At 41.5% G+C, this 22364-nt stretch overlaps 1 protein-coding gene across 1 annotated transcript in view; it reads right to left on the reverse strand.

Moving 5' to 3' along the window:
* LOC135211076 (serine/threonine-protein kinase 16-like) overlaps positions 1–22364 on the reverse strand; it is a gene marked incomplete at its 5' end in the record, with an annotated part of 77666 nt that overhangs the window by 40847 nt on the left and 14455 nt on the right. Inside the window, 2 exon segments of the mRNA XM_064244134.1 lie at positions 4521–4661; positions 18649–18742. Of these exon segments, the coding sequence (XP_064100204.1) occupies positions 4521–4661; positions 18649–18742 (235 nt within the window).

The raw sequence follows: 22364 nt of genomic DNA on the forward strand, positions 1-22364 counted from the left end.
TGTTAGCGAGATGTTTTCCTTGTCTTTTCCTCATTGGCATGATGAAATTCTTGCCGAAACATACATAAACATATGTAAAAGCAAGCGAATGTCCGAGGTGAAATCGAACGTGTAGACTACTTGAAGTTTGTGCTCGCACTGATGGTTGGAATGGTAGCTGACTGAAGTGAAGTCTCCCTTCTCGACTCGGAGAATGTCTGCAGATGCCATTTCTCCCAATTTCTTTGACTAATTATCAAAATTTACGGTAATAGAAGAAATATTGCATTTTCTTGTACGGATCAATGTTTTAGGCTTATTGAGTTACGTTAACTTTAACTAATTACCCCGTAACTACGAAAGTAAGAGGAATTTTGACGAAATATTTCGTATACGTATTCTCAATTGCCATATGAACCTCCATGAATTTTTTCATGACTTTGCATTTTTTGCCCTATACCACCATATATAGGGGTTCCGGCCGGCCCCCTTAAGGGAATGCGCTGACCAGATGGGAATTTGGGAATACAAGTGCATAAGATACAGGAGAATTAGAGAAATCAAGATGTCTTATGTGTAAGTAATAAATGTGATGCTGATAATGTATGAGAATGCACAGTCTCTCTGCACTTTCCTAACAAAATGCTCCTATGATCCTAAAAAAATATACTGTATATGTAAAACAAATGATTAATTTATAATAATTACAGTAAATACAAAAGCACAAAACTGTAAAAGAATGAAATCCACATAAAATATTTAATTTTTTACTGCTGCTTGGTTAATTATAATAATATAAAAATACAAATATCACAACCACCTTCATGTTCTGTACACGCAACATACTGTTGCCAGTACATGACAGTTTTGAAAAAATCCATTCCTAAAGGTGCGTCCACACGGTCGAACAATGTCCGACGGACAAACATTGTTACCATATCACGGGCAAAGCAGGATGACGTCATAAGCGTTGAAACGATGGAAGTAGATCTGGCTACAATCAGTGGTACCAGATGAGATTGTTTGCCAATGCTTTTACTCTACTCACAAGGTAAAGACCGGCAGACAATTGTTAATTGGTAACAATGTTTGTCCGTCGGACTTTGTTCGACCGTGTGGACGCACCTTAACACCTGTGTAATACAGATAACAGACAAAACTAAAAAACCAAAAACACAATCTAAATTCCTATTTAGCCTTTGACCTTACGTATGATCATGTACTTGGTCTTGCCCTCAATCTGTACACTGACTTCACTAGTATGTTAAATTTCTTCTTGTCCTCTGACCTTTAATCATGCCCTTGTAGTATGTAGTTTCAGTTGTAAAGTATACTTACCAAATGTAAAGTTTATTCCATAAACTTCAGATTTTTTGTAGCAAGGATTAAATTTGTCTATGGCCTTTGATTTGTAATTACCCCCTTGATCTAACTCTGCCCACTGGTAGTGGATTATGAAAAGCTAGGACAAAAGTTCAATTTATATTCAGTGCTTTACCTCTCAAGTAAGACCATGGCCTTGACCTAGACCTTTCATCATTACCTCATAAACACATGGAACTTGAGTAATTTCCCTTACAGTATCATTTCCACTAATATAATGCCATCGTGACAATATCATTTCCATTAATATACTGCCATCTGACTCAATACTACTCTTCATAAAGCCTTATTCTAAAATCAGTATAATCTTATAAATAGTGTCACTGTCACACCATGATGCAGTCTGTACTAAAGCAATACAGATTATACTAGACCTAGCTTACTTTTGTATTCAATTTCAGCCTATTTGACTTCCAAATCTTTTTCAGCGTGGCCAAAGTCTGCACAGACATTTATAGTCTTTCACAAAATTCTATCTCAAGAGTTGAGTTGAGTTGAATATAGAATTTAGGCTAAAGGCCAAGCACTGGGACCTGTGTGGTCATTAAGCGCTGAAATGGAAATTGACAGTAAAAGGTATGAAAGTTTTAACAAGAGGGAAACCTTGCAGTTGCACTAAGAAATAATTGTTAGGAGAGGGTGGAAAGTAAGATGAAGAAAGAGAATATGAAAGGAGGTACAGTAAAAAGAATGAAAGCGGTTGCAGCTAGGGGCTGAAGGCATGCTGCAAATAACCTTAAGTAATAGCTACAGTGCACCACATGAGGTCTGCTGACGGCACTAGCCCCCCCTTACGGGATTCTGCTCGAGAACCATACCGTACAGTGCAGTATATCACCGTCCCTAAATATTTGAAAGGTTCAAACTCATTTATCTTTACTCCATCTAATGTTATCTCATTCCTTTGTAAATGCTCTCTTCACTACTTCTGTTCTTCTCTTCTTAGATGCATTTTGAGTGCCATCTCTCTATAGATGTATATGATACAGTCTACTAAGCAAGCTTTGTAAATCTTCTGACATTTTGCTAATTGAAACAGCATTATCTGCATAATGAAACGCTGCCAACTTTCTACCATTAATTGAATCTAAACCTTCCCTCCCCCTACTGGACTTGTTTCATTATAAAATATATGAGGGCAAACAGCAAAGTTGAAACAACACTCCCTTGTAGGTTTCAAGCAAATTCACTTGACAAGTCCCTGTTAACAATAAATTTGCATCTACTTCATTTACGATAATTAAAATTAGCTTTATTTAAAACATGAATGCCATAGTAATCCAAGACCTTTTATAACATCAGTCTGTGGACACTGAACAAAAGGCAGTACAGGCAGTCCTAAGCCAGAACATCATAAAAAATCCTAAGAAAACCTTAGTTTTAATGCTTTGGAAACATTCAAAACTATGTAAACTGCATTCTTATTGCATTTTTCATAAAAAAACCTTCAAATATTGATTATTTTGCATTTTTGGTGTCTTATTTCTTCTGCCAGATCAGCGTTGGAGGCGTCATAACCCTGGAAATAATTTCTGATGACTATAATTGAAAAGCGCCTTAACCTCGGAACATCGTAAGCCGAACCCATCATAACCCGGGGACTGCCTATAGGCAGTCCCTGGTTATTGGCAATCCAGTTTTATGGTGCTCATCTAGCGTAAAATCAGCGATTTATGGCGCCATAACAGGCCGAGTTATGGTTATTGGCGTTATAAGGTGCCTTATGGCTCCATAAGGCACTTTGTGGCGCCATAAGGCGCTTTATGGCACCATAAGGTGCTTTATGGTGCCCTAAGATACCTAACAGAGGAGCCATAATGGTGCTTATGGCACCATAAGGTGCTTTATGGTGCCATAAGATACCTAACAGAGGTGCCATAATGGTGCTTATGGCACCGATAACTGGTTATCAGCACCATAAATCGCCAAGTTCAATTAATGGCACCCCCTCGGAAACAGAACCCCTGCCGATAACCGGGGACTGCCTGTAAAGCACAATACATCTAAGTACAATAATTGATCAGTTCAATTCCTGCCTTTTCTAACACCACCTTGCTTATCTCTAAGCTTTATAACAATTTCTTTCTCCAGCTTACTGAGAATAAGCATACTGAATTTTTTTTAACCAGTGTAAGTGCAATGTCTATAACTACCACATTCAGTCAGGTTACCTTTTTTTGGTACCTTCACTACAACTTCTAACTCTCAATTATCAGGCTTTGTTTTCTCATTCCATATTCTGTAAAACTGTTTAGTCTCATTCCAATTTCAACTAAATTCTATTTGCATAAATTCCATAATGAATTGGTGTTTTCCGTATCCTAAGTTTCTTTATTACTGATTGCACTTCAATGACTGAATTCATTAATGAACACATTCAAGAGCTTTCGTAAGAGTCTGGTAAATTAATCAGATTATCAACACCCCCTGCCCCAAGTGTTCAAGCTGGCAAATCCCAAGTGTTCAGCTAGCAAATAAACAATCATACACAATACGGGTAGAAAATATAGGCGATCACTAGTTACAACGAAACAGTAAATAGTAGTGTGTGCTCGACTTTCAGCGATTCAAACTTATGCTGTTTTTTTCAGCGCCATAACTTGATGTTGCATCAAGTTATGATGCCATTGACGATGCTAACAGCAAGAATAGGCATAAAGTTAATGACGCTTGTGGTGCTGTAACGTGATGCAACATCAAGTTACGGCAACATAAGCACTGTTAAAGCGTTGACAATGGCAGAAAATCAACTTGCAGTAAAAATCAACTTACAGCGCTATACTGGAATGGATCCCCCACTGTAAGTCGAGGATACACTGTATAACAAATGTCTGCAGGATTAGATGATGCAATGATTAAAAATGTACCAAACGAAATTATGAGCTAAAATATACTTGATGTAAACATGAATCCAGTTGGAATTTACAACAGAAATGCAGATTGCTCTGGTACCCAGATGCATACTCACATAGGTATAAACAGGAACATAGCCATTCCACTACAGAGGAAAAAATATTTCTACAAAACCTATTACAGTAACGTACACCTGTTCTCCATATCATGCTACAAAAAAATTTAGCATTTTCCCCTTGGAAATTACACAAGTACTTCTTGCCCCTCCAATTAATTTTAAACAAAAATAGAGGTGGTTAACATACCTGACAGTAAGGAAGAATTATGAGTACCTGTGACGTTCTGTTTCCCATCAGATCTGGTACACCAACTAAATCAGAATTTACACATTCTACAATATTTGGATGGGAGAGAGCTTTATGATATTCCACTTCTGCTAAGGCTATCTGAAAAGAAAAAAATTACAAATTGAAGAGTAAATACAAAACTAAGAAATGCTAAATCAAAGATACTCCAGTAATGCTTTCAATTCAGGCAACTACGGATTAATTTCATATCTCGAGGTACCACTGTAGTTTCTTTAACATAATCTTATCAATTCTCAACTGTGTATGATGTATGGTTATCAATCAAAAAGAGAATGCTTCCACTTGATCAGGTATACTACAGTAGTATATGTGTAAGAGATTACATATAATAACGAATGTATTTTGACATTCTATAAATGACGTAACATGTTGTTGAACTAATAACATGACTCAAGGGTTCCTGTAGGATCTTGCAGAATTGTAATCCATAATTAGAGAAGAGTTGACATTGCCTTGTATAACGTATTAGTTTGTTGACACCTGAATCAGCATTTAATGTTGAAAAAGGTAATGCCAACTGATGCCCTCTGGGAAAAACTGTTCAAGCTACTAATGACCATTATCGTTCATTGGCAACAAGGATAAAACTCCGGTAAATGTATGCCATCAAACACAACCGTAGATAAAACTGAGATAAAATAATTTTAATCAAAACCACTGTGCTTGAAAGAACACATTTTATTGTTGGTTTCATGCCAATAAAAGATAAATAACGTAAAGTTCATACTACGATGATATAAAGGAAAATTCCAAACAGAATCAAGTATTGTTTTACTCAATAAACATGCTCCCAACGTAATCTGTTAAAAAAAATAATCTGTTCACAATCACAAGACATATTCAAGTCATATTTCCACCTAAAAACATGTCGTAAAAGGAAAAATAACCTTGTCTCATATAAGCCAAGTATCTAGATATTCGTTTGTGCTAACTAGAAGCAAGAAAATTTGCTCAGAATTGTGTTAAATATGGCGAAACAAACTCGTATTCGCCATCAGCTGATTTCCGAACCAAAACATTGGCCGCTCCACGGAATATTGACTTAGATTTACCGTAGTATTTTATAATACAATAATATGAGAATACGTACATACAATATTATTGGATACAGTGAAGTAATGTTATAACTTTTTAAAAGTTTTATGGAAAAGATGCATAATTACTCTGATTTATGGAAAAGATGCATAATTACTCTTTCTTCTTTGCTTATCTTAATTTTTGTCATTATGCCATCTACGTAGCAGTGGCATCTCGAGCTCGTACGGTCGTACCTCAATTTTTTACTCGCGTAACAAAGCAAAAAATTGACCAAGTTGCACAGTTATATTTTGTACTTCTATCCCATGAAAAAACAACAAATTGCAGTGTTCCAAAATCGAATGTATACGCGAGTTTTGTCTTTTAAAATCAATTTATGCAACAATTGTAAATAGGTTAAAAAAATGTGATTCAATGATATAAATTAAAATTTTATTATTTGGGGGCGACTGAACAACCTATTGTCTTCATCATGTGAAAGGCCTTTTGGAAATATGATGAATTTTTAATCAATTTGTATTTTTCATAGCAAACAAACCTTCAGTCTTGACAATAGGATAATATTCTATTGCTAGCAGGAAACCAGTTAAAAACAATCAAAGATTGTAAAACAAAGAATCTGTGGCATCTGGCAACTCTTGCATTTAAAAGGCGGATGCTGGTCATCGACCTAGCTCGGAACCTCGTGACATGCCAGTCTTTCTTTTACCGCCTTGAAGAGCAGTGTATCGCTTCACTCTCCTTTTCCAAACCAGTTTTGTGATGTTAGCCTGCGTTTTATTTCTTATTATTCAGCCCAGAAGTTCCATGGACGTCAATATTTTCTTGGACAACCCTTCCTTGTTTGCCGTGTTGACCTTCATTGGGACAGATGCTTTGCAGTAGTGATGACTTTTCCTCTGCATCATCATCACTTGCATTATGTGTGATAGGCTGGTCCGTCTCCTAAGGGAGTGTTGCCCCTTCAGAAAGAAAGGACCCCTTACTTTAGTTTAGTGTTTTACTTTCATTTTTTAAGATTTGGAAATATTTGTATTAACATTTATGTTTTTATGTATTTTTTTATATTTCGTATTAACATTTATGTTTTTATGTATTTTTTTTTTATCTTTTCACACATGTCTGGGAACTTTGTAATGTTTTAGTCTTAAGAATATGATATTGTAATGATACAATTAAGTTTGTTCATACTTACCTGGCAGATATATATATCTGTATTTTTCCGAATCCGACAGAAATTTAAACACTTACGACACACGCAGTGGGAGTCAGGTGGTTAGTACCCATTCCCGCCGCTGGGAGGCGGGTATCAGGAACCATTCCCATTTTCTATTCATAATTTTTATTTCCACTGTCTCCTGAGGGGAGGTGGGTGGGTACTTGATTATATATATCTGCCAGGTAAGTATGAACAAACTTAATTGTATCATTACAATATCATTTTGTTCATGAAACTTACCTGTCAGATATATATACGTATAGCTGAATCCCACCTTTGGTGGTGGGAGTAGACAGAATAGAAGATTTTAGGAAACATATATATGCAGATAATTGATATCTTGGTTCCTTACCTGTTAGCATAGCTGACTTCGTGGTTACTGCCGCGTAAGTCTGCTTGTGCTACTAGAGTTGCCAGCAAGGTAGAGACCTATAAAGCTGGTGCACTCCAGATGATCTGTCAACAGGGGCGAGACCACGACGTGACTAGACCAATGACCATACAAATGAGGGCAACGAAGTAAAACCCAACACCTGGCGTAGCCTACCAAAAGTATCCCACTTAGACTAAGCTAATGGAAGGGAGATCCGCCGCAGGCGGTCAACCCCACAACCATAACACAAGTTAAAAACTCCCCTAACCATTAAAGGATAGGATGAGCGCTACCTCCTGCAAACCCCCAAAACAGTGTCTGCAGCGACGTATGGTCCGAGCGAGTAACAATTTTCGTATGTTGCTTTCACCTCCCGCAGGTAGTGTGAAGCGAACACCGAATTGCTTCGCCAATAAGTGGCGCCCAAAATATCTTTGATTGCCATATTTTTGTGAAAAGCCACCGAAGTAGCAATAGCCCTCAACTCGTGGGCTTTCACTTTCAGAAGTTCCATGTCACTTTCACTACACTTTTCATGGGCTTCCTTAACCGTACTTCTTAAGAAGAACGCCAGTGCGTTCTTCGACATCGGAAGATCTGGTTTTTTCAGAGAGCACCACAAGTTCTCCGAAGAGCCTCTGCATGCTCTGGTTCTCTGCAAATAAAACTTGAGAGCCCTGACAGGACACAGGACTCTCTTAGCTTCAGGTCCCACTAGCTCTGACAACCCTTTGATCTCGAACGTCCTCGGCCAAGGGTTGGAAGGGTTCTCGTTCTTTGCTAAGAACATAGGACTTAAGGAACAAACTGCACTATGATCCTTGAACCCAATGTGCTTGCTTATGACTTGAATTTCGCTAACCCTCTTCGCCGTCGCCAGAGCGGTTAGGAAAATGGTCTTCTTAGTAAGATTCCTAAGCGAGGCTAAATGGAGCGGTTCAAATTGACTCGACATGAGAAACTTAAGTACCATGTCTAAGTTCCACGATGGTACTTTCGGTTGGAGAACTTTCACAGTCTCAAATGATCTAATGAGATCATGAATGTCTCCATCATTCGCTAAGTCGAGTCCTCTATGCCTGAAGACCACAGAAAGCACACTTCTGTAGCCTTTAATCGTGGGAACTGCTAGTTTCACTTCTTTCCTAAGGTGAAGAAGGAAATCTGCTATCTGGCTCACAGAGGTTGAGGTGGAGGAAATGCCCTTCTTTCTGCACCAACTTCTAAAGACAGCCCACTTTGATTGGTAAACTGCGATTGAGGAGGGCCTCCTTGCGGTGGCAATCGCCGTTGCCACAGGTCTTGAAAAAACCCCTCGCTCTGGCCAACTTCTTGATAGTCTGAACGCAGTCAGAACTCAGGGAGCGGGGAGGTTTTTTGTGGTACCTTTTTTCTCGAAGTGGGGCTGTCTGAGTAGATCTTTCCTTAGGGGCAGAGTCCTTGGAAAGTCTACCAGGAAGGGGACATCAGCTCCGTGAACCACTCGACCGCTTGGCCAGAAGGGGCGATGAGGGTCATCCTCGCTCCTTCTGATGCAGCGAACTTCCTCATCACTTCCCCAAGGATTTTGAATGGGGGAAAAGCGTAAATGTCTAGTCCCGACCAATTCCACAGTAGGGCGTCTACTGCCACTGCTCCCGGGTCCAGAACTGGGGAGCAATACAGCGGAAGTCTCTTCGTTCGGGAAGTTGCGAAAACGTCCACATGAGGATGTCCCCACAGCTTCCATAGCGCCTGGCATACCTCCAGATGAAGGGTCCATTCCGTCGGCAGAAGCTGTCCTTGCCGACTGAGAAGGTCCGCTCGCACAGTTTTCCACGCCTGACACAAATCTTGTCAGAATCGTGACGTTTTGCGACTTCGCCCAAATCAGGATATTCTTCGCGATGGCGAACAGAGGAGGAGAGTGAGTTCCCCCCTGTTTCCTGAGGTATGCCAGGGCTGTGGTGTTGTCCGAGTTTATCTGAACCACTTTGTTGGAGACTTCCTCTTGGAAGAACCTTAGAGCAAGGTAAACCGCTGAAAGTTCTTTTAGATTGATGTGCCAGGACACCTGTTCCCCTCTCCAGGTGCCTGACACTTCTCTCCCTCCCAGTGTTGCTCCCCAACCCGTGGAGGACGCGTCGGAGAACAACACTAGGTCGGGGTTCCGAAGCTTGAGCGAAAGTCCTTCCGCAAGCTTCTTTGGATCCAACCATCATTTGAGGTGCTTTTTCACTTCTTCCGTCAAAAACAAGACCTCTTCTAGATCCTGTTTGCGTGACCAATTGCTTGAGAGGAAGAACTGAAGTGGTCAGAGGTGCAACCTTCCCAGAGAAACAAACTTCTCCAGTGAGGAAATGGTCCCCAGCAGACTCATCCATTCCCTCACCGAGCATGTTTCCTTCCCTAGAAAAAGGCTGACACTTTGTCTAGGCATTGAAGTTGTCGCCCCTGGGACGGGAAAAGCCCGAAAAGCCACTGAGTCCATCTGAATCCCCAGATAGACTAAGGATTGAGAAGGAGTCAGATGCGACTTTTCGAGATTCACCAGAAGTCCCAGGGACCTCGCTAACGACAGAGTCGTGTGAAGGTCCTTCAGACACCGGTCTTGCGATGAGGGCTGGCGAATAAGCCAGTCGTCTAGGTAGAGAGAGATCCTTATTTCCGCAAGATGGAGCCACCTCGCAACGTTCTTCATAAGAACGGTGAACAACCATCGGCGCCGTGCTGAGACCGAAGCAGAGTGCCCTGAACTGGAATACCTTCCCTTTCAGGACAAACCGCAGGTATTTTCTTGATCGGGGATGGATGGGGACGTGAAAGTATGCGTCCTGAAGGTCTAAAGAGACCATCCAATCCCCCGGTCTTAAGGCTGGCAAGCACGGATTGAGGTGTCTCCATCTTGAACTTCTGCTTGGTAACGAAGCGATTTAGACTGCTGACATCCAGAACGGGGCGCCATCCCCCTGACTGCTTCGGCACTAGGAACAGACGGTTGTAAAACCCTGGAGAACTCCGGTCGAAGACCTGTTCCACCGCCTGCTTCTCGATCATTTGATCTAGTAGATCGTGAAGCACTTCCTGTTTTTCTCCCTGATACGAAGGAGACAAATCCTTTTGGTGTCGAAGACAGCGGGGGTAACTTCAGGAAAGGAATTCTGTACCCCTTCTTGACGATGTCCAGAGACCAAGCGTCGGCACCTCTCTCTTCCCAGGCTCTCGCGAAATGTAGAAGTCTGGCTCCTACCGGTGGCTGAAGGACTTCCCTCTCACTTCTTGCTCTTGGAAGGAGCGGGAGTCTTGCCTCTGAAAGAGCCTCTTCCTCGAGGGGCTGGCTTCGAGGAAGAAGCAGATCGAAAGGACTTCGATTTTCTTCAAAGCAGAGGACCCAGAAGACGAAGTAGTGTAGGCTTCCTAGAAGACTGTGCCAGAAGGTCTCGGGTTGCTTTCTCCTGGAGACTGGCAGCTATGTCCTTTACCATAGACTGGGGGAAGAGATGTTCTGAGAAAGGAGCGAAAAGAAGATCCGCTTTTGCGCTGGCGAGACCGACTTTGCCGCAAGTAAAATTGCAAAAAAAAAAAGTGCTCTCTTCTTAAGCAGTCCCGTGCTGAAATGAGCAGCCAATTCCTCAGAACCATCCCTGACGGCCTTGTCCATGCAAGACAATACACTGGACAGCTCCCCAGACTGATGGAATCAGAACTCTCCTGGACCTGGCATCCAAAACTCCTAGCACCAAAGTCAAGAAAATTAAAGACCTCTAGTGTCCTGAAGAGGCCTTTAAGGTGAAAGTCTAGCTCACTATGCGTCCAAGAGACCTTAGAGGAAGACAGAAAAGATCTTCTGGCGGCATCCACAATACTACCAAAGTCTCCTTGAGCCGAGGCTGGAAGCTTAACTCCGACGTTTTCTCCCGTCTCGTACCACATACCAGCTTTGCCACAAAGTCTTGAAGGTGGTAAAGCAAAAGAAGTCTTGCCTGAAGCTTTCCTCTTTTCCATCCAATCATGGACCTTGCGAAAAGCTTGCTTCATAGAAAGCGACTTCTTCATTTTCACAAAGCCGAGATCTTAGTAGCTTTGGATGACGAAAACTGAGAGGGAGGAGTACGTGGACCTTCAGGTTGGAAAGTGTCTGCAAAGGACTTGGGAACTGTAGCAGACGAGTCAAAACCTTGTAGTCCGTCGAGACTGGAGCCAACTGCTGTTCTTCGTCCACTTCGACGAAAGCGTCACTAATTTCCTCTTCAGACACTGGAGAAGTCGGAGGAAGTAAGGAAGAGTCACGCTCTTTCTCAAAAGAGAAAGAGCGGCGAACAGGAAGAGTTCCCGCTTCCGCTTGCGCTTGCGGAGGTGGTAAACTGATGTCCGTAGGCGCGCGCTTGACGTCTGAAGCCAATCTACTGACACCGACTGAAGCGCGCTCGACAGCAACAGGTGTACACCTGGCGTCCACTGACGCGCGCTGAGCGTCCACTGGCGCGCCGAGCGTCCACTAAAAGCGCTGAGCGTCCACTAGGCGCTCGCTTACCTGCACGAATCACGCTCACCTTGCAACCGAATCACGCTCGGCATCCACTGAAGCGCGCTTGACTTTCACAGAAGCGCGCTCGGCATCTAAAAAGAAAAAAACGCGCTTCCTATCTACAAGTTTCGTAGCAGCGGATACAACTTTGAATTTTGGCCTAGCCTAAACTCCTTTCTTTCTCTATAAAAATGAATAATCTACCCACCTGTACGCTTTCTCCAACTCCAGTACACTCCAGAAATCACCTTAAAACACCAGCACCACAAGACTTACGACCCAAAAAACAACTCCTACCAGACAGAGAGCTCTCCCCTACCAACCACACACCACCAACACGTGCTTTCTACTGCCCCGTGTTAGTTTACATCCTGCCGACGCCGCCGCCATCTTGTCTATGACGTCACAGCCTATGACGTCACAACACAACTTAAATACATCAACAGACACCTTCTAGAATCTACCACATGTTGTCTATATATAGGACACCCACCATATTTCAACAATGCATAAAATACCCATAACAATTATACAAAATATTTATTTTTAATCCACACTTATCTATCCCCATAACAAAAAATTTATACAATATATAATCACACTTATCTCTTTCTCCCTCCCCTCCGACTGTTTCCTAACTAGTATTCCCCCTCTTAATTTCCTTCGTCCTCCAACTCTTTACCCTCTACATAATTTTTTTTTTTTCTAATACATTCCCCTGAAAACCTCCTGCTTTAGTTTAAAATACATTTCAGCCACTTGCTCCTTTCCTTTTATCCATCTCACCTCCTTTAATTTCCCCGGATTCAATGGTTTCCCTTATTGCAGCAATATCTATTTTAATCTCTTGCTACTTACACCAGTGCTCGATTTGATGGCGGTGGTCATTAGTGTTTTACTATCAGTGTTAACCAAGGCTTCTAAATTTCTCCCTCCTACTACCTCTTCCCACAAATGCTTGAAATATATCAATCCTTCTACCAGCTTCCCCAACACTCAGGGCTTCAGCCTCAATGGTGGATTTTGCCACTCTCCTGGATTTCCTAGACTTCCACCATATGGGACTTCTCCTCTTCCCATCTGTCAAAGAAATAATATAACCCAGTTGAGTATGGCCATCTTCTATGTTTCCAAATGAAGCGTCTGCATAAGGCTTCCCCAATAAACCCTTTTCTTCTTCCATCTCACTTATTGTAACTTCGCCCATCATGCTCTTAGTTTTTCTCACAATTTTAATAAGTTTCTTCATATCCTGAGTTGTTCCTTCTTTAAATGCTTTACTTAATTCGCCCTTAATATTTTTTCAAAAATATGATATTTCTGGCATCGTGTGTAGTGATACCCAATTCAGCTGTCCTACCACGATCGTACTCTGTTAACTCTTTTTGTTCTAGCACTCTATTACCCGTATATCTTCTAGCCTCTGGTTCTCTTATGGAATTTATATACTGCCACTGATTAAGGGAAATCTATTCTCCTTCTGCTCTATTACTACTCCTATATACTTGAACCTTTTACTCTCTTGTTCCTCCTACTTGCAATTTCCCTTTCAATCTCCCAATCGTTTCCTTTAAGAATCCTTCAGTTCCTCCGTAGCAAAAATCATCTACGTGTGTACACAAAATGCCTTCCAATTTATTGTTCTTTTTCCAAAAGAATATATTAGGTTCTAGTCTACTTCTCTCACCTTGAAGCTCCTTCACTACTTTCACCACTTTACAATACCATGCTTTTGCTGCATCCTTGAGCCCATAGACTGTTTTCTTCAACTTCCATAATCCCCTCCAACCATCTTCCCTTGGTGGCTTCAAGTACACTTCTCTTTGTATCTCGTCACCCTGTAAATATGCAGTTTTGACATCCAATGTATAACAATTCCAATTTTTTTCACCTTTTATTATGGTTAGACAGAATTTTAAAATTTTCAGCATTGCATGTGGGAGCATCCTTTTCCCACTCAGCCCATTTCTTCTTCAAACCCTCTAGCTACCAATCTTGCTTTACGTATCCTTTCCCCCCCTTTTATCTTTTCAGTTACTATCCATCTTGTAGATATAGCTTTTTGTCCAAAATTGCATCAACCACCTCCCATGATGCTTCCACTATTTTATTAACTTCTCCTACATAAACCTCTTCTTCTTCTGTCCCATTTTCTGTTTTTACCTTATTTTCTTCTAGTCTTGTTTCAGTTTTCTTTTTCCTATTTTATGAAAATTCTGAGGACAATCCCTAGCCCAATGCCATTCTGAGCTGCATATTGCACATACTGTTACCTTTCCCCTTCTTTGTTTATAGGATTTCTACCACCCCTTCCTCGGTTCCATCTTCCCCGATATCTTTGGTTTTCCCTCCTCTCCCAGAACTGGCATTGCCTTCTGACGAACCCCACCATTCCCGTTCCTCTTTAGTCCCTAATCCCTCAAATAGTCTTTTCATTGTTTGCGACACTGTTCCGTACTCTAGCTTTTCTTGCCCACAAGCCGATAATACCATTTGTTTTTGATTTTTTCCGTGAGATTTGCTTGCTCTATTACATGATACCCCTTGACTTCCCCTTCAAGCGCGCCTTTCCCCATTGCTCTTTCACACTCAGATGCTGCCTTCTCGTATCTAATTAAATAGTCCGCCATATTTTCACTAGATTCTCTTCTTATTAGAAGGTATCTTTTTATTCTACCGTAATTCTCCATTACCGAGTCTTTTAGAATAGGCTTTATCTAGTTTCTCTAGGATTAACTTTGGACCCTCTGTACCAGTAAGTTTATCTTTATCTAATGCTTCCACTAGCTCTCGGGCTTTCCCTTTTAAGCTCATTCTCATTTCTATCGCCGGCGATTTTGTATCTTCTCCATACTAGCCAATCTTCGGCTTGACCTGGTCCATCTTTGTATTCTTCTTGTATCCCACTAAACCTAGGACATTCCCTTCTCCATCTAGTAGTCTCCCTTTGTTCACTGTCGGATCCAGACATCTTTGATCAACCACACTCTGCTACCAGTTTGAATTTTGGCCTAGCCTAACTCCTTTCTTTCTCTATAAAAATGAATAATCTACCCACCTGTACGCTTTCTCCAACTCCAGTACACTCCAGAAATCACCTTAAAACACCAGCACCACAAGACTTACGACCCAAAAAAAAACAATCCTACCAGACAGAGAGCTCTCCCCTACCAAACCACACACCACCAACACGTGCTTTCTACTGCCCCGTGTTATTGTTTACATCCTGCCGACGCCGCCGCCATCTTGTCTATGACGTCACAGCCTATGACGTCACAACACAACTTAAATACATCAACAGACACCTTCTAGAATCTACCACATGTTGTCTATATATAGGACACCCACCATATTTCAACAATGCATAAAATACCCATAACAAAAAATTTTTTTATACCCAAAAAATATATAATCACACTTATCTATACCCATAACAATTATACAATATATAATCAACAAACGCTTCACGAGAGCGAGAAACGAATTTCTCGCCTCCTCTAGAAAGTTGCTGGGGAGCAGAACCGAACTCTAGAGGGAGACTCAACGGAGAGAGAGACGAGCGAGGAGGGGAGAGGAACGCCTCGACCTCTTCACAGGAAGATTGTCATCCTTCTTACGGCGACGAGGGACAGTCTCTCTCGAAGAAAAAAATCTCGAAGTTGCTGCTGAAGAGACTGGAGAATCTTGCTTGTAGGTGAAGCCTCCTTTTCTGGGGAGGGGCTGATCCTGTGAGCAGGCGAGTGGCGAGGGGACGCCTTCTTCCTACTCCCAGGAACCGCCACTTCACACACCTTAGAGCGACTGCAGCGCTCGAAAGAAACATCTAGGAAGACTCCGCCTCCGAAGAATCCTTACGCTTCTTCTGCGGAGGAAAAGCAGCAAACGCACTATCAGGCGACGAGCAACGTTCCGGAGAAAAAACTTGGACGTGAAGCGTCCCGAACGCGAGCCGTCCTTTTCAGCGGACGTGATGCGATATGAGAGCTCCACCCTTTGCGCGGGGAGGAAGCTTCAGAAGAAGAAAAGCACTCCTTGAGAAGACGTGCACGCGCACGCTCCTTGGCAGTCTGGGTAGGTTCGTCAGAAGCTGCCGAAGGCACGCCAGATCGGTGGGGTTTCCTCGTAACCCTCCTTTGACTTTCGACATGCTCTCTCCCCGTAACCTGGGAGTCAAGCAGAGGTCTAGGTCTAGAGGCGGAATGAGGCCGATCTGACGCACCCTCCACTACACAAGGGGCACTTTCACTGCACTTCTCTTCACTTTTGCTCTCCAGAAGTTACGAATCGATTCAAGAATTAGCGATAAAGTATTACCTTCTACCGACACTGCTTCAGGGGCCGGAGGCAACACTACAGGGGTAGGAGCATAATCTACAGAAGGAGGGTTAGCAGGAGAATCATTAAAATCTTGCCTACCTGAAACACTCCTGGAGGAAGACCTCCTTAACCTATCTCGCTCAAGTTTCTTAAGATAGGTTTCATACACCTTCCACTCAGACTCTGTTAATCTTTCACACTCCTTACAACGACTTTCAAACGTACATTCATTCCCCCTGCAAACCTTACAAACAGAATGTGGGTCTACTGAAGCTTTCAGTAGCCTACCTCTACATTCGGACATAGAACAAAATCTAGCGCTAGCAGAACTAGACCCTGACATCTTGATCAAAGAAAAATCAATACCAAAATCAAATCAATCCAAAGTCAACGTGTGCCAAGCCACCGATCCAATTCAGATCCACCAAAGAAAAAACCAAAAGGGATACTCAAGTAGCTAGTACGTTTCCAAAATCTGGACGGAGGTGCTGCAAACAGGTGTTTCCAGCACCGGCGACAGAAAAATTATGAATAGAAAATGGGAATGGTTCCTGATACCTGCCTCCCAGTGGCGGGAATGGGTACTAACCACCTGACTCCCACTGCGTGTGTCGTAAGTGTTTAAATTTCTGTCGGATTCGGAAAAATACAGCTATATATATATCTGACAGGTAAGTTTCATGAACAAAATGTGTTCTGGGATGTTCAAGGCAAATTTTAATGGCGGACAATTGCGATCTTCCCTTCTGCTTGCAGAGCCAGTCTTGATTGTCGTCTCGTCTCTTTCCCTCATTTTAGCAGGAATGGGGTGTGGGTGATACGGCTCTCTCCTGTCTTTCCCTCCATCCTCAAATAATTATGATTATTTTAGTCTCTCTCAGGATAGAATCTTCCTGCGGGAGAGAGAATATTTAATTTATTTAAAGACCCTGCAGTTGTCAGCCCTGTGTCTCTTCTGGAATCTGGCAGCGGCGGCAGTCTCCCAGAACTTGGGAGCCCTCTTCTTCGCTTCCATCTGACAGAATTCTCTAATTCTGACTTGTGTTTGTGCTGTGAAGAAGTGAGACTTTAGAGCAGTCAGTACTGTTGGCAGTGGGTTCCTTGCTGCTTTCAGAGCCCCTGCCTGCCACCTGCCAAACAATTAAACGTTGTCATGCGGGGATACCAACTTTACAGTTTGCTTTGAAAATTGTTTACCTATGATGTCCAACTGGGTACCCTTTTGTCTCATGATATCATTGTAATTATTTTTTTTTTACATTTTCTGCACTATTCAAAATGTTCTCTCACTCTTTGTTACAGTAATCTGCTGTATGACATCGTGAATGAGTATGTGACATCAGGTCCCGCCGTCTACAGTTGTCACTATGCTGAGGGGTGATCTCTCCCCATACTTCTTCGATGATGGTTTTTCATGAAGATCTGTCTCTATCTGTCACATATACATGTTCTAGGGAGGCCATCTGGTTACTGGAGGAATTGACAGAAGGCACTGTTTCGCCGCTATCACTGTCACCGAGACCCTTGACTTGAGCTACAGTCCAATGTCATGACGTCATTCTCACGCATCTCTGCCTGTGATATCTGCTTAGGTGACATCCCTCCTAAGCCTGTTGAGCAGTGACGTGACTTCCATCTTTGTCCATGATGCCATCGTGGTCAGTTGTAACCCATCAGTATGATCTTCCTGGAGTTAGTGATTTGGATGAACTGCTATCTTTGGTAGTAGCTGTCCCGGAGTTTCTACTACCGAGAGGAGTGCATCACAGTTTTTTCCACAGTTGCACATTCCTGTTCATAAGGTTGGAAGCGAGGCATTTGGAAGGAATGCATCAACAACTCCGCCAGTTGATATGTCTCTCCCATATGTGTTCGTGTTGACGGGAGTGTTAGAAGGTGTTCCAGAGTTTCTAGGAGGCTCGTAGGGCAAGACATTCGTTGCCTTTCCTCCTCCCCCCTACTCCTCCCATTGGGGGAATTCAAGACTTCTGAGAGTGAGAGAGGGATTTCTCCATCCTCCCAGTACGGATGTGACTCTCCCCTTCAAGTACGGGACGTGCTCCAGTCAGTGTTGATCTCCTCTCGTATCAGAGTTTTCACGCTGATTCTTCACCTCCTCAGCCTGTACAAGTTCGAGTATGTATATCTACTTCTCTACTACTATCATAAATATCAAGCATGTTATGAAAAACCTCCAAGAGGTTTGACAGGCAGGATCTGTTGTGTCTGAAGCCGTGTCAACTTTTAACAACAGGTTGTTTCTATCAATGTGATCCATAATTTGATCTGCAATTATGGACTCAAAAACCTTACAATGAACTAGCAGGAAACCCCACAGTTAAACTAATTAATAGTTAGAGAGGTTGGATAGCAAGATGGTAGAAAGAAAAAAAGAATGGAAGTGGGGTAAAAGGGACCCATGGGATACTGCAAACATCCTTTAGTAATGCCTATAGTGCACCACCTGAGGTATACTGACAGCACTACCTCTCTGCAGGAACTACTTGTTGAAAATTAAGCCAATTATTTAATATTTGAGTCTCTGCCATTTTTGGTGCAGAAAAGAAAAATACCTATGCATCTGGGATTACTAGCACTACAAAATACCTACCTTTTGATCAGACTGTGCATGACAAGTAATACGTTTGAGCGCATACAGCTTATGCGTTGTTGCATCTTCTACTAGATCAACTGTACTGAAGCCTCTGTGAAAAGAAAAATATTGGATTGTGAATATTTGTAATCATTTTAGTTTCCATAAAATTTTACATATTTAATACAAAATAAAAATACATGTCCATATTTACACATCTTATATTAATTCTCTGATATCCTGATAAGGGCTGAGCATCTGCATAAAAAACCAGGTGTATGCAAGCAAAGAGTTACCTGCAACTGAGAGCATAACAAGATTATGACCTTTCTGTAGTAGGGGAAGAGCTGAAAATCAGAGAGGAGAAAATTGCAACTGTGTTGAGCCTAAAGACAAACATGCAAGAGAGATTGTGACCAAACCAACTATTTCCCCTGGCACATGACTGCTGAGAGGAGCAAGGCTAGTTTTCCTTCTACAAAAGCAGAAGGGAATTCCAAAGGACTGTCCAAAAAAGATACTCCAGAATACTACCTTCATAGTGGTCCTTAGATCAAGACAGAATGCAATGATAGAAAGAACAGAAAAGTGGAATTCAAAGCCAGGAGGAACGGTGATGGCAGGTGCTCCAGCTCTCACCTTACTGTATATATCTTATTTAATCCCTTACTGCAGATCCAGAGGATGGCAGTTAAAGTCTGCTGAAATAGACTAAGCCAACCTCCAGACACTGGAATAACATAATCAAGGGGTGTTTAAGAGCAAGCACAAGGACAAAGGCATCAGTACACAAGAGTCAGGATTAAAAAGACTAAACCATAAGAAATGAGAAAAGAACAAGACAAAAGGAGCAAAGGAGCACATACCATACTTATACCTGCATGAAGAGCCTTCCCAAACCTCACAGAAACCTTTATGAAAAATGGCAGCAAGAATATGCATAACTGATAACAGGTGACCATGTGCACAAGTCAGTCATGAATTTCAGGACTGACTGACAAAGCTCTTCTGGTAAATTGTCCCCAATAAAGCGGGAAACATGACTATCTGGCTTCTCAAAAATTCAGAGAAAAGGAGACAGAAGAAGAGCAGAATGGGTGCCTCACCCACTATTCTAGAGATCAATACACTACACTGTATTTCTATAGTATCAAATAAAAATCTTACAGCACAGATGAGATCAATAAATTGAATGAACACTTCATAACAAGAAAGTTTCGCAATAAAAGCTTGATGCTGCAGAGCAAAATAATTAAAATGACAAATTTTTAATCAATTTGTATTTTTCATAGCTAACAAATGCTCGGTCTTAACAATATGATAATCTAGCGCCAGCAGGAAACTGGTTAAAAACAATCAAATATTGTAAAGCAAGGAATCTGTGGCATCTGGCAACTCATGAGTATACAAGGTGGATGTTGGTCACTGACCAGGTTTGGAACCTTGTGACGCACCAGTGTTTCTTCAACTTTTTGCTCTCCTTTCCCCAAGCTGATTCTTTGATAGAAACCTGTGCACTGTGCATTGTTTAATATTTTTCAGCCCAGAAGTTCCTTGGATCTCAACGTTTCCCATATTGACCTTCCTTGGGACAGATGCAACTGCAGTAGATGTGCCTTTTCCTTTGCTTTGTCATCACTTCTGTTATGAGTATGCTGACCCATCTCCTAAGGGGATATTGCCTCTTCAGGGAGAGATGGCCCAAACACTTTTTGTTCTTTAGCATATTTTACTTTTGTTATATTGAGCATAATTTGAAAAATTTGTATTGACATTAATGTTTTATGTATCTTTGATTTTTATCTTCTTACACATTTTCTGGGAACGTAGTAATTTTTAGTCTTTCAGAATTTGTGTTTTGGGATGTTCGAGATGTAGGGGTTCGTGTTGCAGACAAGGTTTTATGCTAGGATTCAGTTGTCTAGCATAGGAGTACATTCCCAAACTTCTTCAACCCGAATTTAATTGCATACAATTCCAATTTTCGCGTCCGCTTGCTGGGCCAGTCGTGATTGTCGTCTGTTAAATCCATGTTATAGTGAGCATAACACAAAAGCTATACCGTTATCATGTCAAACTTCAAAGCCAAGTCAAGAAGTGTGACCATGCAAAAAAACTTAACACATCTTAACCTAACTACAGTTAAAAGAAAAAAGTAGCAGATTACTAACAGGTGAGTGGGTGGTGCCTTGCCACTTGCTTGCTACAAATTAACCACCTTGTTACCAAGCTTCAAAAAGTTTCCAGCTAATATTTAAATACTGAATGGCATTCCTAAAAGGCAATAGTTTGCACTCTCGTAAAAAGAACTACTATTCCTTTGCTGATGACTATCCAGTATGGCAACAATATGGAGGTGAAAATCCTCTACACAGCAATAAAAAACTCCATTTAGGAGAGGAAAACACTCATCAACTTCCATTTATAGCACAAGCAAAAGAAGAAAAGACCTGTATGCTCAAGTGAACAGCAAATTAAGCAATACAATTCTGTAAAGTCAATCAGAAACAGTCTGGAAAGCAAGAAGGTAAAAAAAAAAAGGGATTTTGACGTAAGGAAAAATCTATTTCTGGGCGATTGGCGGTCGTGTCGCCAGCGAAAATATTCCTTTAATCTATTATTTCTAGGGTAAATGTACTAACACATACCAGAGAATAAATAAAATAAAGAAAAAGGTCAGTATAACTGACTCGCTCACCCTCCAAGAGGGTGTCGGTATGAACACTAGCGAGTGAGACCACTACCACGAGCCAAAAACCAATAGAAATCTCCCATAACAAAAACCCTCCATGAGGAGAGCCGACCCACAGAGTGAGCAGCTCGTACTACTACTACTCCATCCCATGCTGCCGACTGCTGCGCCTCTGGTGGGCCATCCTGAAGTTAGCAGACAATCTTGGGCGAAGGATGGGTAGGGTGGGATTTCGCTGGCGACACGAGCCAATCGCCCAGAAATAGATTTTTCCTTACGTCAAAATCCCTTTTCCTGGGCTCAGACTCGTGTCGCTGCGCGAAATCGTACCAGAGAAATAGCACAAGATTGTAAACAAAAGTAATAAAATAAATCAGAATAGGTCTCAAATAAAATAAAGTAAATATTAAAAAAGAATATAATGCTAAAAAGATACAAATACACAGTGATACAAACTAAAAATAGCTTAAATTACCCTTAATTCTAAACATGTTTCTTAACATAAGGTAATTTACATATGTACAGAGGTAAATTGGCTTACATGTAACAAAATGGTATCTGTGTAAAGGCATGTATCAAAAATATAATAGCAATTAAAACAATCAAATGAACAAATTAAACAAAAATGATAATATATAAGGAATGTATATGACTTAATATACAAAACCGTAACCATTATAAATGAGATGTATCCCCTAGCATAAAAATAAGGGGGTAACATCCAAGAGATCAATATGCCATAATCATCTGTGAGTGTCCCTAGCAAAAAAAAATAAGGGGCAACCCACTACACATCAAACAAAAAAAGCAGCTAAGGCACAAGGTGAATGTAAATGAACACGGTAGGAATAGACGAACTGTTGGGTGAAGCAGGTAGAAAGGAGGACTGAATCTTCTACTACAAATTAACTGAGTCAGGGAAACTATGTTTCCCGCTGCTACTGCTGAAAATTTCAGAGCTTCCAAGGACTTAAGGTAATGGCGTTTGAACACTGTCGGCGATTTCCATCCGGTATACTTTTTCAACTCATCGAAGTTCATG

Source organism: Macrobrachium nipponense, chromosome 4 (assembly GCF_015104395.2).
Source record: "Macrobrachium nipponense isolate FS-2020 chromosome 4, ASM1510439v2, whole genome shotgun sequence".
Classification (NCBI taxonomy): Eukaryota; Metazoa; Arthropoda; class Malacostraca; order Decapoda; family Palaemonidae; genus Macrobrachium; species Macrobrachium nipponense.